General features: G+C 47.0%; 2 protein-coding genes across 3 annotated transcripts in view; one reads left to right on the top strand and one right to left on the bottom strand.

The window, feature by feature from the left end:
- Positions 1–2,368, top strand: part of VILL (villin like) — a 37,053-nt gene extending 34,685 nt beyond the window's left edge. Inside the window, exon 20 of the mRNA XM_074869510.1 lies at positions 1,108–2,368. Coding sequence (XP_074725611.1) covers positions 1,108–1,221 — 114 coding nt within the window. The 3' untranslated portion in view covers positions 1,222–2,368. The remainder of the gene's footprint in view (positions 1–1,107) is intronic.
- Positions 2,369–4,393: 2,025 nt separating this feature from the next.
- Positions 4,394–17,579, bottom strand: part of PLCD1 (phospholipase C delta 1) — a 58,536-nt gene continuing 45,350 nt past the window's right edge. For both annotated transcript variants that reach the window (XM_074869464.1, XM_074869459.1), the window contains exons 9-15: positions 14,219–14,386; positions 12,260–12,416; positions 11,831–11,947; positions 10,261–10,439; positions 9,600–9,732; positions 6,318–6,467; positions 4,394–5,955 (exon numbers count right to left, since the gene is read on the bottom strand). In XM_074869464.1, coding sequence (XP_074725565.1) covers positions 5,864–5,955; positions 6,318–6,467; positions 9,600–9,732; positions 10,261–10,439; positions 11,831–11,947; positions 12,260–12,416; positions 14,219–14,386 — 996 coding nt within the window. In that variant the 3' untranslated portion in view covers positions 4,394–5,863. The remainder of the gene's footprint in view (positions 5,956–6,317; positions 6,468–9,599; positions 9,733–10,260; positions 10,440–11,830; positions 11,948–12,259; positions 12,417–14,218; positions 14,387–17,579) is intronic.

Genomic DNA, 17,579 nt, shown 5'->3' with positions numbered 1-17,579 from the left:
TGATATATTTCCTTTTTTTTTTGAGGGGGGAAGAAAAATTAATTTTTAATAGTTAACTTTCAAACTATTTTCTTCTGTTAGAGTTGTTTAATTCTGCCACCCAACCTCTGTCCTTGGAGGGACAGAGAATCAAAAGTACAGTTCCTGTGAGACAAGGTGACACAGCTGAAAGTGAAGCTGGGATTTGCATTTTGCTTGGGCTGTGGGTGTTTGTTTTCATTTGAAACTCCTTCCAGAAGGGATTTTTTTTTTTTTCTTTTTGTCAGAAAGCTTGCATTTCAGCAAATCCCAGCCAGGGACAGGGAGGAATGCCACATCTCAGATTTCTGATTAGTTCAAGGATCTTGGCAACATCTGTAGCTTGGTCCAAACAAGCCAATGAGAGGAACACAGGGGGCTGATGCCCTCTACTCTCTACAACCCATGTTTGACCAATGTCTTGTCCCAGCAGATCTCCTGGCAAAAGCCAACACCCACAGCCAGAGAGCTGATCCACAGCTGGGCCAGCAGCTCTGCCCTGCAGCAATGCCAGTGTGCTAATGGCTCTATTTCAGCTGGCCTGTACGAGTATATTCTTCTACCCAAAATGCCAGGAAAAACTCAACCTCCATTTCCCTCAAGGTCTTTCTCAGTATCACTGAGGAGCCCACTATCTACAAAATTTTCTGCCTTTCCAACAACAGGAGTGAACATTTCCAGTGGAATATTGTGGGGGGAACTGAGCGAGGGGGAGATGCTTTCACTGAGAATCACTACCTAAGAAACCACCAAAAAACTTGGCCATCAGAACTTCTCCAATGCACCATTAATTGTTCTGGTCTCAATACGATTAGCAGGGACCAAATTCCAGACAGAGCATGATAACCCCTCAAAACCAGGGCATCCCTTTGGGCTGGTGGTCTTTTATTCCCCTGGTGCTTTGGGAAACAGGATGAGGAACAGTTGCTGGGATGTTCCACTTCCCACCATGAGGACAGGCAGCAGGACAGGAGCTGTTGGCCTGGCGTCAGGGGTCAGCACTGGCACAGTGAGGAAGGGACACAGGCAATGGAGGTGTGGCAATGGAAGCCAAATCTGACTTTTCCTTGCTCTCTCGTCCCACTGCAGTACTACCTCTCCGATGCTGATTTCCACGATATCTTTGGGAAGTCCAAGGATGAGTTCTACCAGATGCCCAAATGGAAGCAGCAGAACGAGAAGAAGCAATGTGGACTCTTCTGAGATTGCAGGAGCCATCCAGCATCCAGTGACTCTGGGACCAACCCTTGCTCTCTTAGGAGTTGCAGGGAAGAAGTACAGACATTTGCTCAATGAACCCAGCCCAACACCGTCAGGCCAAGCTCCAATGCAGTTATTCCAGCAGCCACTGTTCAGGGAACAGCTCCTTTCTCCCTGCAAACCCTGAACCTAAGGAGGCAGGAACATTCCTTCTGCAGGAATGACTTTGCAGGATGTTTTCGCCTCTTTTTGACACTTTATTGCTGATAGCCATGAAGACAAGTGTGTGTTACACAACTGTATTGTAGCCTCTTCTTTCCTTTCCCTGTTGAAAATTGCCATGTGCACAAGGTCATGATCTTCCTTCATTTGCAGAAGTTTAAAATCAGGCAAGACAAAGGCCAGTTGCAGCTGCTATGTAAATTCTGGGTAGGGAGAAGCCCTAGGAAGACAGAGGGGGAAGCCTTGAGTTCAGAGAAAAGGTAATGGAGTAGCCAGATGTGTCATGGGGTAACCCATGGAGAAGCACCAGCCAGTTCTGCCCCTTCTCACCTTGCAGAAGAACTACTCACCAAAGAACAGCAAAAATCATTTGTAGACTAACATATGTAGCCCAGTGCAGATTAAACAAATGAGAACCTGGCTTGAGAAAAAAACCAAACCACTTACTGAGAACATATTTATTAGCTGATCTATTTCAAGAGGATGATGAGACTAAGGGCTAGAAACAGCTGTTGATTTTGACTGCCAGAAAAGACTGTCTACTTCTTTCTCGTTCAGACAACATCTCTGATCTCACCCGGCCTTTCTGAGCATGACTGGGTGAACTCAAGAGTTCACCTGCCCACAGACCAGAGGCTTGAGGAAGCCAGAAGGGCTTTGGTATGACCTGAGGCAGAGTGTGTCCCACTGAAGGTTTTATCAGGGCTCCATCCCTGTGATGTCCGTGGGCCTGAGCGCACTCATTCCACACTGCGAGCTCAGTCTGACTGGGGAGGGCGGGGGAAAATGTGAGCAATCAGTGATTAAGGGATACAACTGTAACTAAAGGAAGAAACACATATGTTTAAAAATGCAGAAGATGTCATTTTGCAGCTTTACTCCATTTCCAACCTGATCAGTGATTCCAAATAAACAGCCAGCAGCAGCACTGTAAGTGTCCTTGATCAGCGTGTGGGATAGAACAGCAGTAGGGAAAAGCTCTGCAGGGCCACAGATCCTTCAAACACCTGGTCTTTAATGGGATTTGGGATTTTTTTGAAAAGAACAAACTGAGAAGGTGGGGCCCCCTCTGTTCCCAAACACCACATAGCCAGGACCATTTGTTTCCCCATGCCCACGTACCCTGCTTCTGAAGCCCCCTCATTGCCCATGGTGGGTACTTGGCCATTCAGCAGTTGCCTGACTGCCCACTCCTGCTTCAGGGTTGTGGGGATGGAGCTGAGGAGCTGCAGGTGGCTGATGGCTGAGGAGTAAAGAGCTCTCACACAACACCCAGGACCATGCAGTAGTGGTGAAGTGTTGCTAGCTGCCTGGGCTGGAGGCAGGAACCTCCAAGCAATGGGGTCTTCTGCACAGATCTCTGTGTTTAAGAATTGACAGCTACTTTAAATAAGCCACAACCCCATCATTGCCTTCATGCTCCTGCCACCACTTTGTCCTATTTCTGCTTGAGGATCCAGCCCAAAACCCATTGAAATCCCTCGTGCAGAATAAGGTAAGAGTCAAGCAGAGACACAAATCAGCCAAATTACCTGCATGATTGCTCCTGTTGTGTTCACACTAGATACAATCGGTGCACATTATCCCTGTTTCAGCCTCTATTGCCACTGGTGGAAGCAACAATATTTCAATATTTGCATCACCCCGCTGCGGCATGCTTCTGCCAGCTCCCAAATTAACAAATTGCACGTGCTCCTCAGTAAAGTGCAGCAATGCCACCTATCAGCCCTGACTGTGGGCCTAAGGAGCATCATGCAATCAAATGGAGACCAGGGGAAATACAGTCGGATTAGTGACATTAGGCTGGTTTGCTACAAATCGCTTTAAATCCTGCTGCCACGATGCTCACCAACACACGAGTGGAGTGCTCCTGCCAGGACTCGGAAACCAGCATGGGATTTTACAGATAACAGATTCTCCTGATACCTGGGCCTGTTGGAAGCTGCTGCTGCTCTCCTCTTCTCATGGGTAGAGTTGGTTTTACTCTCTGCCTCCAGTTTCTAAAGGAAAGATTCTCATCGACATCCTCACTTTCATGCCGCTTGCTGCTTTTGCTGTGGTATCTGGTGAGCCATGTCCCGTTTCTGCTGCTCTTTTCACCAGAGCTCTTCCCTAGCCTGGGTCTCCAACACTTCCTAATCTGCTCAGAGATGGGGTCACTCCATAATGGCAGGGACTGTGTCCCTTTCCCTGGGGAGAGAGGAGACCTTGCAGCACTGTCCATCATGCTCTGGTCCATCCCATCTCCATCTCAGCTACTTTCCCACCTGGCTCCAGTAGTTTTCCCTTAACTGTGCCTACCTGAGGAGGTATGTTGTCTCTTCCCACAGACCTAGCCTACCTTTATTTAAGTGCACAACAGACAGAGGATACCCCCGCCTCTCTGTGTAGTCCATCTAAACCCACCCTGGCCCTGGATAGTGTGGTCCTGCCCCCACATCTCCCTCCGCTCCCTGTCCCCCATCTCTCTAGTGCTGGCCACAGCAGGCAGGTGAGGGCTGGTTTAGCCCAATAATCCAACTGAAACCTAACCCTGCAATACCAAAGCCGCAAATAATTTGTTCTCAGTCAATTCAGTGGGCTGCTCCGATCGCTCACAAGCGCTGGTGCTGACACGAGCAAAGGGGCAGGAACGCTGCTGGTCATGTCTGCTCTCAGGTCGCGTGGTGCAAGCTCCCTGCAGTCCTGGGTACCCTTCGCTCATGCTTTTCATCCCATGGCTCCTTAAAACAAAATGCTCAGAACATCCTGGGAGCACGGACTGAACTCAGGTGGAGTCAGGGATGCTCCAGCCTCACCCTTCAAATGCATCTCCTGATACAATATGCCCCATCCCAGAGGTGAGCTGAGAGACAGCCCATGTCACTGCAGGACACCCTGTTCTGCCTCAGTGGCCTCTGCCACTCTCTGTCTCTTTCAACCACTGGTTGTTAATTCAATATGAGCCTTCAAGTAGTGGATATAGTTCACATTTAATCTGGCAATGGTTTACAACATCACGCAATATTGTAGTGAAGAGGAAAAAAATCAATGTGTCCAGCAGAGATTATTGAAGCATAACAAATTCCAGGTCGGACTAAGTGAAACCCAGTTTTGCAGTGGGCCCAAGGATCACTAAATCCAGGCTATTTTGGACTCATTAAAAATAAGTGGGGGAGTGAGTGGACTGGAATATGCTTAAAGGGACATTAACCTCTTTGGTAGCAGCCCATCCTCTCCATCGCCAGGCATGAAAAACCCCCAAAAGACTGATAGCTTTAAGAAATTAAGCAGGTCTATCTCCAACTTCATGTATGTTGCATTCAAATAAGAGGCAAATAATGACAAGTAATTGGACTTTTCCATATTTTTTTTTTACTTTTAATAGTCTAAGATATTGTTAGCAACATAGTTAGCACTTCCAAAATATATATTATTTTATTTCAACAATATTCCCTTAACTCTGTAGTTGTACTTGAAGAAAAATCACTTGTTGCCATAAATACTGGGTTGCTGTTCAAAACACTCTTGTCTATTTGTGCTAGGTTACCTCTACAGTGCAACTGGGACCAGGCTAACATTTACAACGGTTTCTACTGCCAGTTCCTCTGTGTTAAAAAAATGACGTTTTTTCTATAAAAACAAGGAAGTTTTACTGCATTAAAAAAAACCCCTACTGTCAGTTGAGCGTATTTCCACTGTCATCGGCAAAAGACATTCTCTGAGGCCCCTTTGAGTGGGTTCCACTTTGGGTTAGAGGGAAATCTGCCTTTCGGCAGGTTCTTTCTCCTTCACAGGATGAGAGCCAGGCTTTGAATGCAAAGCAACCTGGCTGAGAGCCAGGCACACAGGCAGAGTAGTGTTCATGTATTTTTTATTATAATACAAAAGGAAAGTCGAGTTATATAGCATGGGCCTTTGTAGTGCAGCTTTCTTTTTTAATCTGTAACAGAAAAGAGAATTGTGTCCCCATTTAAGGCTTCGTATGGTGAAAGGTGGCTGACATCTGAAGTTGCAAGAAGTCACCTGGTATCCAACCACTGATTTCAGTGGTGGGGTGGAATTTTCTTGCACAGATGTTGGGTGTTTTGTCCAGATGTCTAACTGAACCCAACCCAAGAGCTGTACTTTGCTAAAAAGGAGTCCCTATCCTCTCGCTAAAAGCAAAATTAAAAAATCACACTAAATAAAGTGAACTAAAAACACAGCTGGATTGGTCAAACAGGTACAAAAGGATTAATCTCAACAGCAGCACTGGGATGTTTCCAGCATGCAAAGTGGAGAAGGTCGATGGCTCTTTCACATCAGGGTCCGGTGGAGCACTGTGTGCTGCTCCAGAGAAGGCACTGGGAATTTGACGGAACCCTGACATTGGCAGACTTTGCACGCTGAGTTCCTTCTAGGTCTGTAACGAGGTTCACTGTGCCCTGAAAGAGCTGAGCTGCTAATCACAGTCCTGGATATCGATGTACACAAAGAGGGTGGAGGAAGAGTACGGGTCTCCATTCTTGGTTAGGAGATGGATGTGGCGGTAACCTGGAAGCAGAGACACAGATGGAAAGTGGCCATTAGTCCAGTTGGAAAAATATTTGCTAACATTTGCCAAGACCCTGTAAAAACATCTCCCTGTCTCAGAGCGTTTGGCTCCCAGTACTGTACAGAACAGGTCTGAGAGGGGTGGCTTTCAGCATCGGTAACGTATCATGCCCAAGACCACTGGTGACAAGGGGATCCCTTCCCCAGAGACAGCTGCCCAATAAACCTTTTATCATCTTGCCCATACCCCACAGAGAGGACCTGTTCTGACCCGAGCTGTGATGGATCTGGAGCACTCATCTAGGACACTGAAGCTTCCCAGAGGGCTCAGTGGTTGTGAGGAACAGGGAGCAGGGCCTTACCTTGCTTCAGACTAGTGAAGGGAAGGGTATACTGCCCAATGAAGTCGTTCTTGGTCGACATGTCAAAGTCTTCCACCACAAACCGGACCAGGGCAAGTGCAGGGATCTCTATGTCAAATGTAAACTCTTCATCCCATTTCGGGTTAAAGCCTGGGCAACATAGACAAGGATGGAGGTCAGAGCTGCTCACAAACAAGGAAGGAGGTAAGAGTTGCTCACAAGCAAGGATGGAAATCATATGTTGGCAGATAAGGATGGAGGGCAGGGATGCTTGGAAAGGGATGAAGAATTTGCCTGACTGCCAACCTAATCTGACCCAGGCAAAAGGTCTCAGGAGGTGCTGAGACCATTGGTCCCAGCTCTGACACTGATTTGCTACCTGGTATTAATAAAACCTTCAGCTTAGGCTGCTCACCGCAGACCTCGGTACCACACTCCCAGAGGGCAGCGAGGAGCAGGAGGGAGGTGAACTCAGCTCTGCTCCACAGGCTCTCGCTGGCTGATACATGTATATTGGTTGCCATTGGACCGGATACAAATTTTAACAACCCTAAACCAGGGGAGAGCAGAGAGGAGATCCGTGCCTTTGTGTTGTTACAGCCTTCTGGGGAACTTAAGCCTCACTGAGTGCTCGAGGTACATCCACCTGTCATCACTCTGTGCCTCAGTTTCCCTGTCTGCAAAAAAGGTTAATGAGGAGCATCTGATTACAAAAAGCGTCATCAAGTCTGTGGAAAAAATGTTTTATGTCTGCCTATATAAGGGCAGTGTCTGAGACAGCCAGACTAGTCCCACTTCTGTTGTGGATAAGGATCTTCTGAACTGGACTCACAAAGCAAAGAAAACCCAGACTGTCACATCAGATGAGAGATGAAGAGAGAGCTCAGTGCTCTCTCTCCAAGTCACGGCGGGTGCTCTCTGCAGTTTCAATAAACCACTCCCAAGAAACAAACAGGAGAGGACATCCTGTTTGAAACTCTGCTGTCATCAGTCCAGCCTGTGCAGAGCAGAAGCCCAAAGACAGCACAATGTCAGCTCAAGCCTCCTGGTCATGGAGGGTCTGTGGACAGTTCAGCAGGAGGCAGGGATCTTTCAGCTGGTCCTGAATGTGCTGAGATGGGCCTGTGGACAGTGCCATACAAAAATATCTGTTCTGGGTTGGTGCAATTTATTTGGACTTTCATAGGATTAAATCAACTGGACTGTTCCAATAACACACATCTGCTCCTGACCCCCTTCATCTTTGGGAAAAAAACTAGTGTTGCTGATCCCATGGGAGCAGAAGTCATGAAAGTTGAGGGAGTCATCAGCCCTAGGACAGCAGGTTTCACTGTACTGACATCTGTGGGGGATTTTCAACCCATCTCAGAGCCATAGTGAGATGCTCAGAGCTGCTGAAACAGGAGGTTCCCACAGCTTCTTGGGCTCCACCACTGCACCGCTGTGACCTGTTCTGTGCCCTTCAGTTCCACCAACACAGAATCACAAAATCATAGAACCATTTAGGTTGGAAAAGACCCCTTAAGATCATCAAGTTCAACTGTACAACATCAAACCAGGTGAGCTGCTGAAGTATGATCACATATCTGAAACCTCAGCCAATGAAATGCTGCTCTGCAGCTGCCCCTTTCCAGTATTGATGTTTTCATTGTTTGATTCACTTTCCATTGGGCAACACTCCCTCCAGCACCCCTCCAGCATCACTCCAGTATCGGTCCAGTATTACTCCAGCCAGCCAAAGGCTAGCCTCAGAGCTGGGTGTGCTGAGCAGTCCTGAGGAACAGGCCTGGCAAGTCTGAAACGTTCCCTACACAGCTTTCACTCGAGACATTATAAAAACTGTAGGTGACAGAAATGACTGTGAGCTTTAGGAGCCAGGCCAGATTTACTCAAAGAGGAAAGAGGAAAGGGGAAACATTGTTAGCAAGGAGGAAACTATGCACTGGCTTTCTAGCGCTTGGCTCTTACTCCACAAAGAAAAGTGGGGGGTGTGTGTGTGTATGTGTGTGTGTTTGTTTGTTTGTCACCGGGAGAGTGAGGACTGATTTCTCAGACTCTTACTGCCTCGTTAATCCCACAGGAGAGCAGGCTGAACTTGCCCTCTGTAGACTCAGAAGACCACAATATTCAGACCCTCACAGCACAGAGGGAAATCACATCCATGTCTGACCAATGAGAAATGTTCCACAAGGAGGTGAAATGTCTGTGAGATCTCTGAGGTCAGTACTGGGTAAGGCTTGAGCCTGGCTCTTTGGAGATGGGGGCTTATGGCTTTCATCCCTCACCTGTAATGTTGCTGTGATGTGCATTAATTTAGCATCAGTGCCACTTTGGCCAAGAGGATGAGCAGATGCAGTGTCCCTGCCTGGTGAGGAGGCTCTGAGCTACAAGAAATGTTCTCCTTTTGCACAGACTATGTTACATATGAGAACAGGCTGAGAGAGGTTGACCTATTCAACCTGGAGATGGCTAAGGGCGTTATCACTACCTCTTTATAAAGATAGAGCCAGACTCTTCTCAGAGGTGCACAGCAAAAGCTTGATGCGTAATGGACACAAACTGAAACAGAGGAATTTCTGGTTAAGAATAGGGATATCTTATTTTATCATGAGGTCAGTCAAAGACTGGATCACTTGAGATACCCCAGACAGTTTGGGGAATCTCCATCTTTTGAGATACTCAAAATTCATCTGGGCAATACCCTGAGCAACTTCAGTTAACATTGAGTACCGTCCTGCTTTGGCCACGGTCTGGAACAGACACCTCTGAAGTCCCTTGCAACCTCAATCTTTTGTGGGTTTGTGACACTTTCAGGATAAAACCAGCCTCACAAGAAGCCTTCTCTGGGAAGATCTTGGTGGGGACGCATGCATCCCAGGTCAAGTCCAACTGCATGGAGGTAAAGAGCACTCCCAAAGCTCTAGCTCTGTAAATTTGGCAGGCAGCCTCAGAACAACTCATATGATATGGCTGATGTTGTTTTGCAGGGAATTTCTGTCTCCAAACATCTTAGAGAGAGAAGAGAGAGAAGAACCCCTGACAGTAATTCTCCCTAGGGACATCAATTTGTGGGGCTAGTTCATGCCACCAGCAGTCTATAACCAGGGTCCCTGCACTGAAGTAGGCCAACAGCACCTCATGTACCTGCTTAGTGTGGGCAGGCTGGGGTGCACCTCGGCAGGTCTGGCCACAGGGCAGCAGTCTTGGCAAGGAACACTTTGCTACAGGAAATGAAAGGGTTACTGCCCCATGGGGGCAGTAAAAAGAAAGAAAACCCCTTACCATTGTTTTCAATTACTTTCGTCTGCTTCTTGTTGTTGTCCTGTTGGACACCATGGATCTCTACCGTTACCTTAGGATCAACAATGGAGTTTTTGCTTTTGTTCACCTTGGGCAGCTGCTGACCAGAGATGATCTGTGGAAGAAACAGAGGAAGAGGTCAGGATATCATTAGGAGAGGGAGCTCCCTGGCAAACTTCCCTCTCCTTTCCAGGCATGCAGGACATGCTGTGACAAGCTGGTGCTGGTCTTTCAGAGCCAGTGTTGTGACATCCTTCAGAGGAAGTTGTCATGAGCCAAAGCACCTAATGAACATTGTGCCAGCCCAGCCAGCTGGCTAAAGGGCAGGCAACATTTCTAACTGTCCCCACAGTGACCAGATGATACTTGGAAACAACAGTGGGGACTTGACTGCATGTCTGCCTGTATGTTTCTGTAACGACAGTGAACATTGTCATTAACCTCTCATATTGCCAAACATTAAACATGTAAGTCCCTGGAGGATGAGAGCCCATGGAAGACTGGAGCAGAGACCCTGGAGGTGGGAAATGAGTAGGGTTAAGATAACATTGCCCAGGTGGGACCAGGAGAAGGAGAAGGTACAACCTACAAGCCCCCCCTGAAGGTGGATGCTACTGAGACATTTTCTGACTTCTATTCTTACTTTAAGCAGAAGCTTCTTCTTTGTCCCCCATGTTCCTTCTGTGATGGATTTTGGATTGAATTTGGTTTGCTCATCCCGGAGGAATTCCGGCTTTAAGACGTACCCAGAAAACCCATTGTCCTGGAACCGACCCTGGTAGACATCCATTTCTGTGCCTGCTGTCTGGAAATTTAGGGCAACTGCAACACAAATAAATAAATTCAGTCTCTTTCAGATAAATCAACAGGAATATTTTTACACTAATTCTGTTCACAAGAAATTGTACTTCATGGACATAAACATTGCCTTTTCCATGACTCAAAGAGCGGTGATAAACTGACCCTCACAGCCTGCTACCCCTGAGGATTTCTTGCAATCAGAGATGTTAGAGACAGAAGGAGCTATTACAACCATCTCATTTGTCCTCCTACCTTCCATGGGATCAAAAAGTGTCCTGCATTGAATTTATGTCACCTGATCAAGCAACTGCATCTTTTAGATAAACCTATTCATTTCTATGCTGAAGGAGTTATCTCCTGCAGTGAAGACAGCAAATCCTTCTCAGATTGTTTCTCTGGCTACTTAGCCTCATTATAAAACCTCCTTTCCAGCCCAGATATGCCTATTTTCATTTGCCATCCTGAGAGGCATTGATGCCTCTGGTTAGACTAGAAAGCTCTTCACTGTCTGAACTCCTCATGTAGGAGTACAGAAGCTGTGATCAAATCATCTCTTTATTGTCTCCTGCCAAAAATAGATCAAGCCTCACTGGTGTCCTAACACCAGGCAGATTTCTTTTATTATTTCCGATTTGCCACTATCTTTTTAAAAGCATTAATGTCAAATCTGGAAGCAGCCTCCGTGAATAGTCTCACTAATACCACACAGGGAGAGCACATGGACCCCAGCGCCTCCTCAGTACTCCATTGATTTCTCAAGGGTGACCTCTTCAGCAACTTCTAAGACAGCTCTAGGACAGAGAGCAATTCATCCTGCTCCTACATACCCTGTAATACTTGAAGACCAAAAGCCTTTTAAGGCACTCTGCTGTTTTTCCACCTGCAAGCAAGACTTTGATAACTGCAGTATGCTGGGTTTACTGGGAGCTGCACTTAACAGGCTCTGGGATCCCCATTTTCATCAAATCTCTGAGACATCAATATACCATCAGGGGCCTCAATGTCCTGGGAGTAGGTATGATGCACTGCTTTGAGTACAGGGAACAGCTCAGGCCATGGCTTGGCCCTTATGGTTATGGCCTTGCTCTAGGGCTGAATACAGCTGAGTTTGGCTTATATTTCTGCCAGCGATTTCAGCACACATTTCAGTAAGTGACTGTAATTCGTGGCTCCTTCCTCCTTTGTTAATGGCAATAATTCTGCTTCCAGTGAAATTGCAGGGATGTGCACACTAATGTGCAGGAAAGGCTCTCAGTTTTGAGGTGGACCAGAAAATGGTTTACTGAGCAGTGGCTGAAGAGCTGATCTCTCCCAGTGATCACTGAGCCTCTCTGCCTGCAAATGGCTTGAGATCTCACATCTACCTCAGTTGAAGCCAGGTTGACCCTCTCTAACCTCCCAGTTGCACCCACCGATCTGGCAGCCGACGTTCCATAAGTCGATGGGGTTGTAGTTGGAAGAATCTGTCCTCCAGCCTGCAGGGTAGATCCGGCTCAGGTGCCTGATGTTATGATGAATAAAACTGGTTCCTACAGAAAAAAAAAAGAAAATGGCTCTTTCAATGATGGGGGCTACTTTTATGTCTTCTTGATGCTGCTGTATATGCTATTCCTCCTCCTATCAAGTCTGGCTGAATGGGAACTAACTGTATAAAATTACCTCCTTGGACAGCCTCTATGATATTAAGTTATTCCCACTATTTCTCAGTGACATGCATGACCAAACAGATCATAACCCACGCCTTCCAGGGTGCCTTTTCCTCGTGCTTAACCACCACTAGCTGTCCCTTTATGAGGGACTGGGACAGAGGATGGCCTTTTGCTAGGGCAGAACATACATACCAGACTCCTGGGCTAGTTTCAGAGCTTTGCTCTCCGTGAACGATGACATTTCGTAGAAAGCCCGAGGATGGCTGGGGTTCTCAAAGCCATTGAAATGGACACTCTTGCAGTAGACAACTGTGTCTGACAGTTCCTTGGCCAGCTTCAAGGTGTCACTCTAAAAGCAGAACAAGAGGTTTGTGGGGAGTTTCTACTGTCATACTCAAAAGTAATAATCATGGTTTGTATAGGACCCCTGGGGCTTCTTCTTTCCACCATCTTCACATGAAAAGGATGTGTCACTATCAACACTCAGTGGCACTCCTATGCAGAGGGAGGGTGGAAAAGGGGCAGGCTGCCCTTACCATGTCCCTTGTCCTGCATGGAGAGTGCTAATCCCTCCTCTCAGAGCACCACTGCCCTCTCAGGCCCATCCTGGCCTGTCCAATGGTATCACTGACTTCCCAAGTGTTACTACCAAGAATATTTCATTTCATCTGGGCCATTCCTGCTTCTCCGTTTATTTGCATGTTACTATGTGAGTATTTCATCTTGTCTATCACAACTTACAACTGATTAGGGCTACAAACACAGCAGCAACCAACCCAATCAGCCCGTATTGTTGAGCTAAGAGAGGATTTCACACAACAGATGCTTTGCTGTCCCAGCACCCTTGTTGCAGGATGTTCTCCAAATGGATTCTCTCTTTGTTGGTGGGATACCCTTTCTGCTGCTCTCTGCATGACTACTTGTATTTCAGCATCAGTGGCTGTCTCCAGTTGCTAAACTTTACAACAGAGCCTTAGTAATGAGTTTTCCATACTGTCCTGGTCCCAAGCATGCAAACTGGAAATAAGGGGAAGGGAAGAATGTTTTGGACTGCACAGATCTTGGGCTTTTTTCGCTTGAACTAGAAAGTTCTCACAATGCTTTGATGCGTCCTACTCCACAGCCACATTCATTGGTGCAAGGGTCAAGTGAGAGCCACCAGCTCCCATCAGAGGCAAGAAAAGAAAACGACAGACTTTAAAATTATACACATTATTGACTACAGTTCAGAGAAGGAAATAAGACCCTCAAAGACTGAGCAAGTCAGCAAGGGGAAGCATAGATCAGACCAGACCCAAAGGCAATGTCAGTCAGCTTTGCCATCAGTCAGACTGAATGTGTTTATATCACCTGTGAACCTGGCCTGTAAGGGATATGGCCTTCACAATGACCTGCAGTCTGGAAAAATGAATGTCCGCACATGAGGGAGCAAATCGCTGGTGTAAAGGCCAGCCTTTTCCTCCCAGAAATAGTCATCCCTATTGCTTTGGTAACTGGCCACCCCTTCCCCACAGATCCATATCTCTTCCCTTCCTCCTTCCTCCAGGTGAGAAAAACGTGGCCAGTGAGGGTGCAGGTATGTCCCAAAATGTGACTAGAAAAGCACCAGTCTCTGGTAATAAACAAAGTCATGATGGTCCCATGACAAATAGATTTCTGGAAATCAGACAAAAGTAGATTGAACATGGAACTGTTTCCATAAATGCTGCATGGTCCGTCCCAGCTGCAGGGTCCTCCATCTTCATTTTAAGGAAAGAAGCCAACCTTCATGCTTGGCTGGCTTTGCAAGATCTCCATGCTTGGGGCAGAGGTCATTAAGCTGAGCAAGGACCAGGATCCTTAGCTCCAGCGATTTCAACAATTCACCCTTACATACCCCCAGCTAGGTAGCTGAAACCACACTGAAATCTGTCTTAGCTGGGAACATATTGAAAGTATATTTTAATTGCTTTGGGTTTGGGTTTTTTTAGGCATGGTACAAAACCCACCTAGAAAGTGGTTTCCCAGCATGAGTCATTGGATAGGCTAACAAGATGGGATTTCCTGATGCAGGACTTCAGAGCCTTCCGCAGTAGGCAAAGATCTTGTTTATAGCTTTTCTGCCTCTCCAGGTCTGCCCCTTTTCGGGACTCAGTTACTTCTTTTACTTACCTTCCCCTTCTGCTGTATCTCGGACTTTACAGATTCATCTTCGATTTCAGCTGCTTCATCTTCATCAGAGACATCCTCAGCCTCCAGGTTGTTGTTCCCATTTGTTCCGGTGGGGTCCTCCTGCCTGCTGAGCTTCTTGCCCTTCACAAGGATCTTCCCTTTCAATTGCTGCACAAAGAAAAGTGGACAAAATAGCTGGTGATTAGAAAAGGTTCTAGCCCACCCGGAAGGAACAAGGATATAATAGTTCCTCCGCTGCAACCAGGGCCAGGGCCTTTTAGAGTTGCATCAGTCACTGATTATCATCCATAGATACAGGTAAAAATAAGTCCGTTTTTCCACTGAGGCCTTGCCCTGTCTCTGGCCAGCCTCTGAGACCACAAACCATGAGTCTGAAAAACCCAGATAGGCCACTGACTCCCCACTGATACAGAGCTGACTATCCCCTCAACTAGACAACTTAAACTGTTGTGCTGTTACAGGCAGTAAAAATATACTATTTTTTTCAAAACTGAATGTGGTTCAGCAAACAAGGCCAAGCCTGGAGGTCAGGGCTCATGGAAGCTGTTCGCAGCACTGTTTCTGCCCCTCTGTGTAGCCCTATTATTTAATCTACCCCAGTCTCTGCAATATATGATTATAAACACGTGCACAACTTGGGAAACGGTACGAAATCCATGCAGGGACTGAAGCAGTGCAGCCCTCTGCTCCACTAGACATTTTAATGGGGAGAAAGGTCGATTAAGTTCTGGACAGGTGCCTCGTGCATAGCAGACATGGGGTTTTAATAAGTAAGGGATCTTGCAGGTGAAACCTTAGGGTGCTGACAGCCTAAGGAAGAGATCCCAGACCCTTCCCAAAGATACCTCCTCCTCTGAAAAGAGCTTCTGTGACTGCTACCATCATACAACACTGATCATAAGCAGCAGCATGTGCCAACGTAACACAGCTGGCTGCTCAGCTAATCCAAGGAGCACATTTCTTGTGCTGAATCAATTCTCTCCATCCTCTTTTAAAGTCCACATAAAGCCCTCAGGGGAAGGAACACACCAACAGCACATGGTTGTTCACAGACCATCATACCACTGATGTATCTCTTGTGCAAGATCTGACTGTGGGAGGAAGGCTGAAGCCTGGAGAGCACTGACTTTGAACCCAAACCAGGCAGCAGCAATTGTGGCAGCAGGGAGCAGTACTGAGAAGGGTGACTTGCCTGGGTGCAATCTCTAAGTGTTATGCCTTGAAATCAGGAGCACCCCTAGACCCTGCAGCTTCCAGTGAAGTTAGTGGGAGATTTGCTGCTACCTGGATGCATTCAGAACTCATGGCTTTGGAGGGTGCTAGTTATTCCAGAAAAATGCCATTTTGGAATTAGCCAGTACAACCCCTCAGTCTGCATAGCATGTTCCCCTTTTCTCAGCGACACCCTATATTTGCCCTTTCCACAACTGCAAAAGCAACAAACCCCACCACTCTCAAATGACAGAACTGTGGAAAACCAAGGATCTTTTATAAAGCAACGCAGACATTTTCAAAGAACACAATTGCCTCTTTGTGGATGCAAACAAATTGCATCACTTCTTTACAGACACCAGCCCAACTTCTCACCACCCGGCTAAGCTGTGGATGAAGCTTGATTTGAGCTGAAATTTGACCCTGGCACCTGAGGCAGCAGCCAAGAGCATATTTCTTCAGCTACCACAAATGATCTGTTTACATTGGGTCACTTTCTCTGTCACTCAAAAGCTACACAAAGGCAGCTGGAAGGAATGTACCAGTTACAGGGCATAAAAGGCCCAAAGGAGCAGTCAGAGCATAGCAGTATCCTCCTCCTCATCCCTAGATCATCCTCCGTCCTCCCAGGCCCTCAGCCCTCTTCCAGGCAGAGCTGTGACCTGCTTCTTCACATCCCTGGCTGGGAGATGAGTCAGCTCACTGTCAGTCTGCTGCTCCCATGTCTCTTCCCACCTTACTGCCTCAACATCCAGCTCTTCACTGTTCTTCCACAATACTCACCAGAAGCAGGTGAAATCCAGTTCTGTGTGAGTTATTAGGCTCCAGTCAAGACGTTGAATGGACAGGCCTGGAGGGATTGCACTGCGAACAGTGAAGAGGGGCTCAGAGAAGCCCCTCTTGTCCTTCACAGGCTGCAGATAGCATCCTGCTATATAATATATTATCTACCTCTGCTTTCTAACATCCTATAAGAAATGTTACCACCTCATCTCACAGCTCAACAGTAGAGAACTAGGCAGATTGCTTGATTCTTAATTACCAGTAGGGCTACTAGCCCTTTTTAAGCTTCTCCAGTTCGAGACAGCTTGTCCAGCAAGTTGGAGGTGGAATTTCTAGCACAGACCCATCCTACATGGCTGAATAGCATTAGCATTGAGGACACAGCAACATGGCCTCCACCTTGTCTCCTCACCACACCCCATACCAGGGCTGCCAGCAGTGGGTCTTTGGTGCTGCTGTTATCCTGTCTAGACTGTGGTAACTCTGGGAAACCCTGGATATGCTGCAGATGCTCCCCATGGGCACAGGGACACCGGTCAGCCCACACTGTGTTGTACAAGGCTCTCCACAGTGCAGTTATGGTGGTCCCCATTGGCCTTGAAATTACAAGCTGGCTCCTTTCTGGAGTCCTGTTGCATCGCACAGTTTTAGTATCCCCCTATGCAGGTAACGTCCACCGTGCCTACAAGGGAGAGCAGCCCATGTGCCACCTAACTCCAGAGGAGATGCATTAGCTTATTGGTCCACAATGAAGGGTGAGATTCACCCCAAAACAGAGCATTTTTATCTCCATTTTCTGCAGAAAGTGCTATTCTATACTAGCATTGCACTGAATCCACCCTGCAGAAGCTGCCAGTCCCAAACGTTGTCTTCCTTCATTTAATATAGGTGCTAGGAAGCAAAGTCCTAAATTTGAGTGCTTATCTTCTTTAATAAGGTTTTAAATAAGTTGATACCCACAGACACAAACATACACATGCACTTGTTCCATCTCTGTTGGTTCCCCTTCATGTGATATTAAGTATTTCTAGCCTAAGGCGAAAGACACTCAGCTCATCAGTTCAGCTCTGTTGAGCAGATCCATTGTCTTAGGAAGAAGCATTAGCTGAAATACTCAATAAATATTCTCCAAGTAGACCATAAAGCTATTCCAACGGCCTGTCACAAGCCCAAGGTTGAATAAAACCTAAGGAAAGGCTACAGGGACACTGGACTCCACTGAGAACATATAGTGGAGTGGCTGTGGAATAGATACAACTCTTTGCCTTCCTCATGTGCCCTGTAAATCGCATTGCCTTAGTTCTCCACAAATGGAGCTCCCCTACTCTCCCACCTTTTCTACTGC

The sequence above is a fragment of the Strix uralensis genome, chromosome 1, assembly GCF_047716275.1.
Source record: "Strix uralensis isolate ZFMK-TIS-50842 chromosome 1, bStrUra1, whole genome shotgun sequence".
Lineage (NCBI taxonomy): Eukaryota > Metazoa > Chordata > Aves > Strigiformes > Strigidae > Strix > Strix uralensis.
Note: the sequence above shows the minus strand (reverse complement) of the source record. Positions and strands in the feature narration are given on the sequence as shown.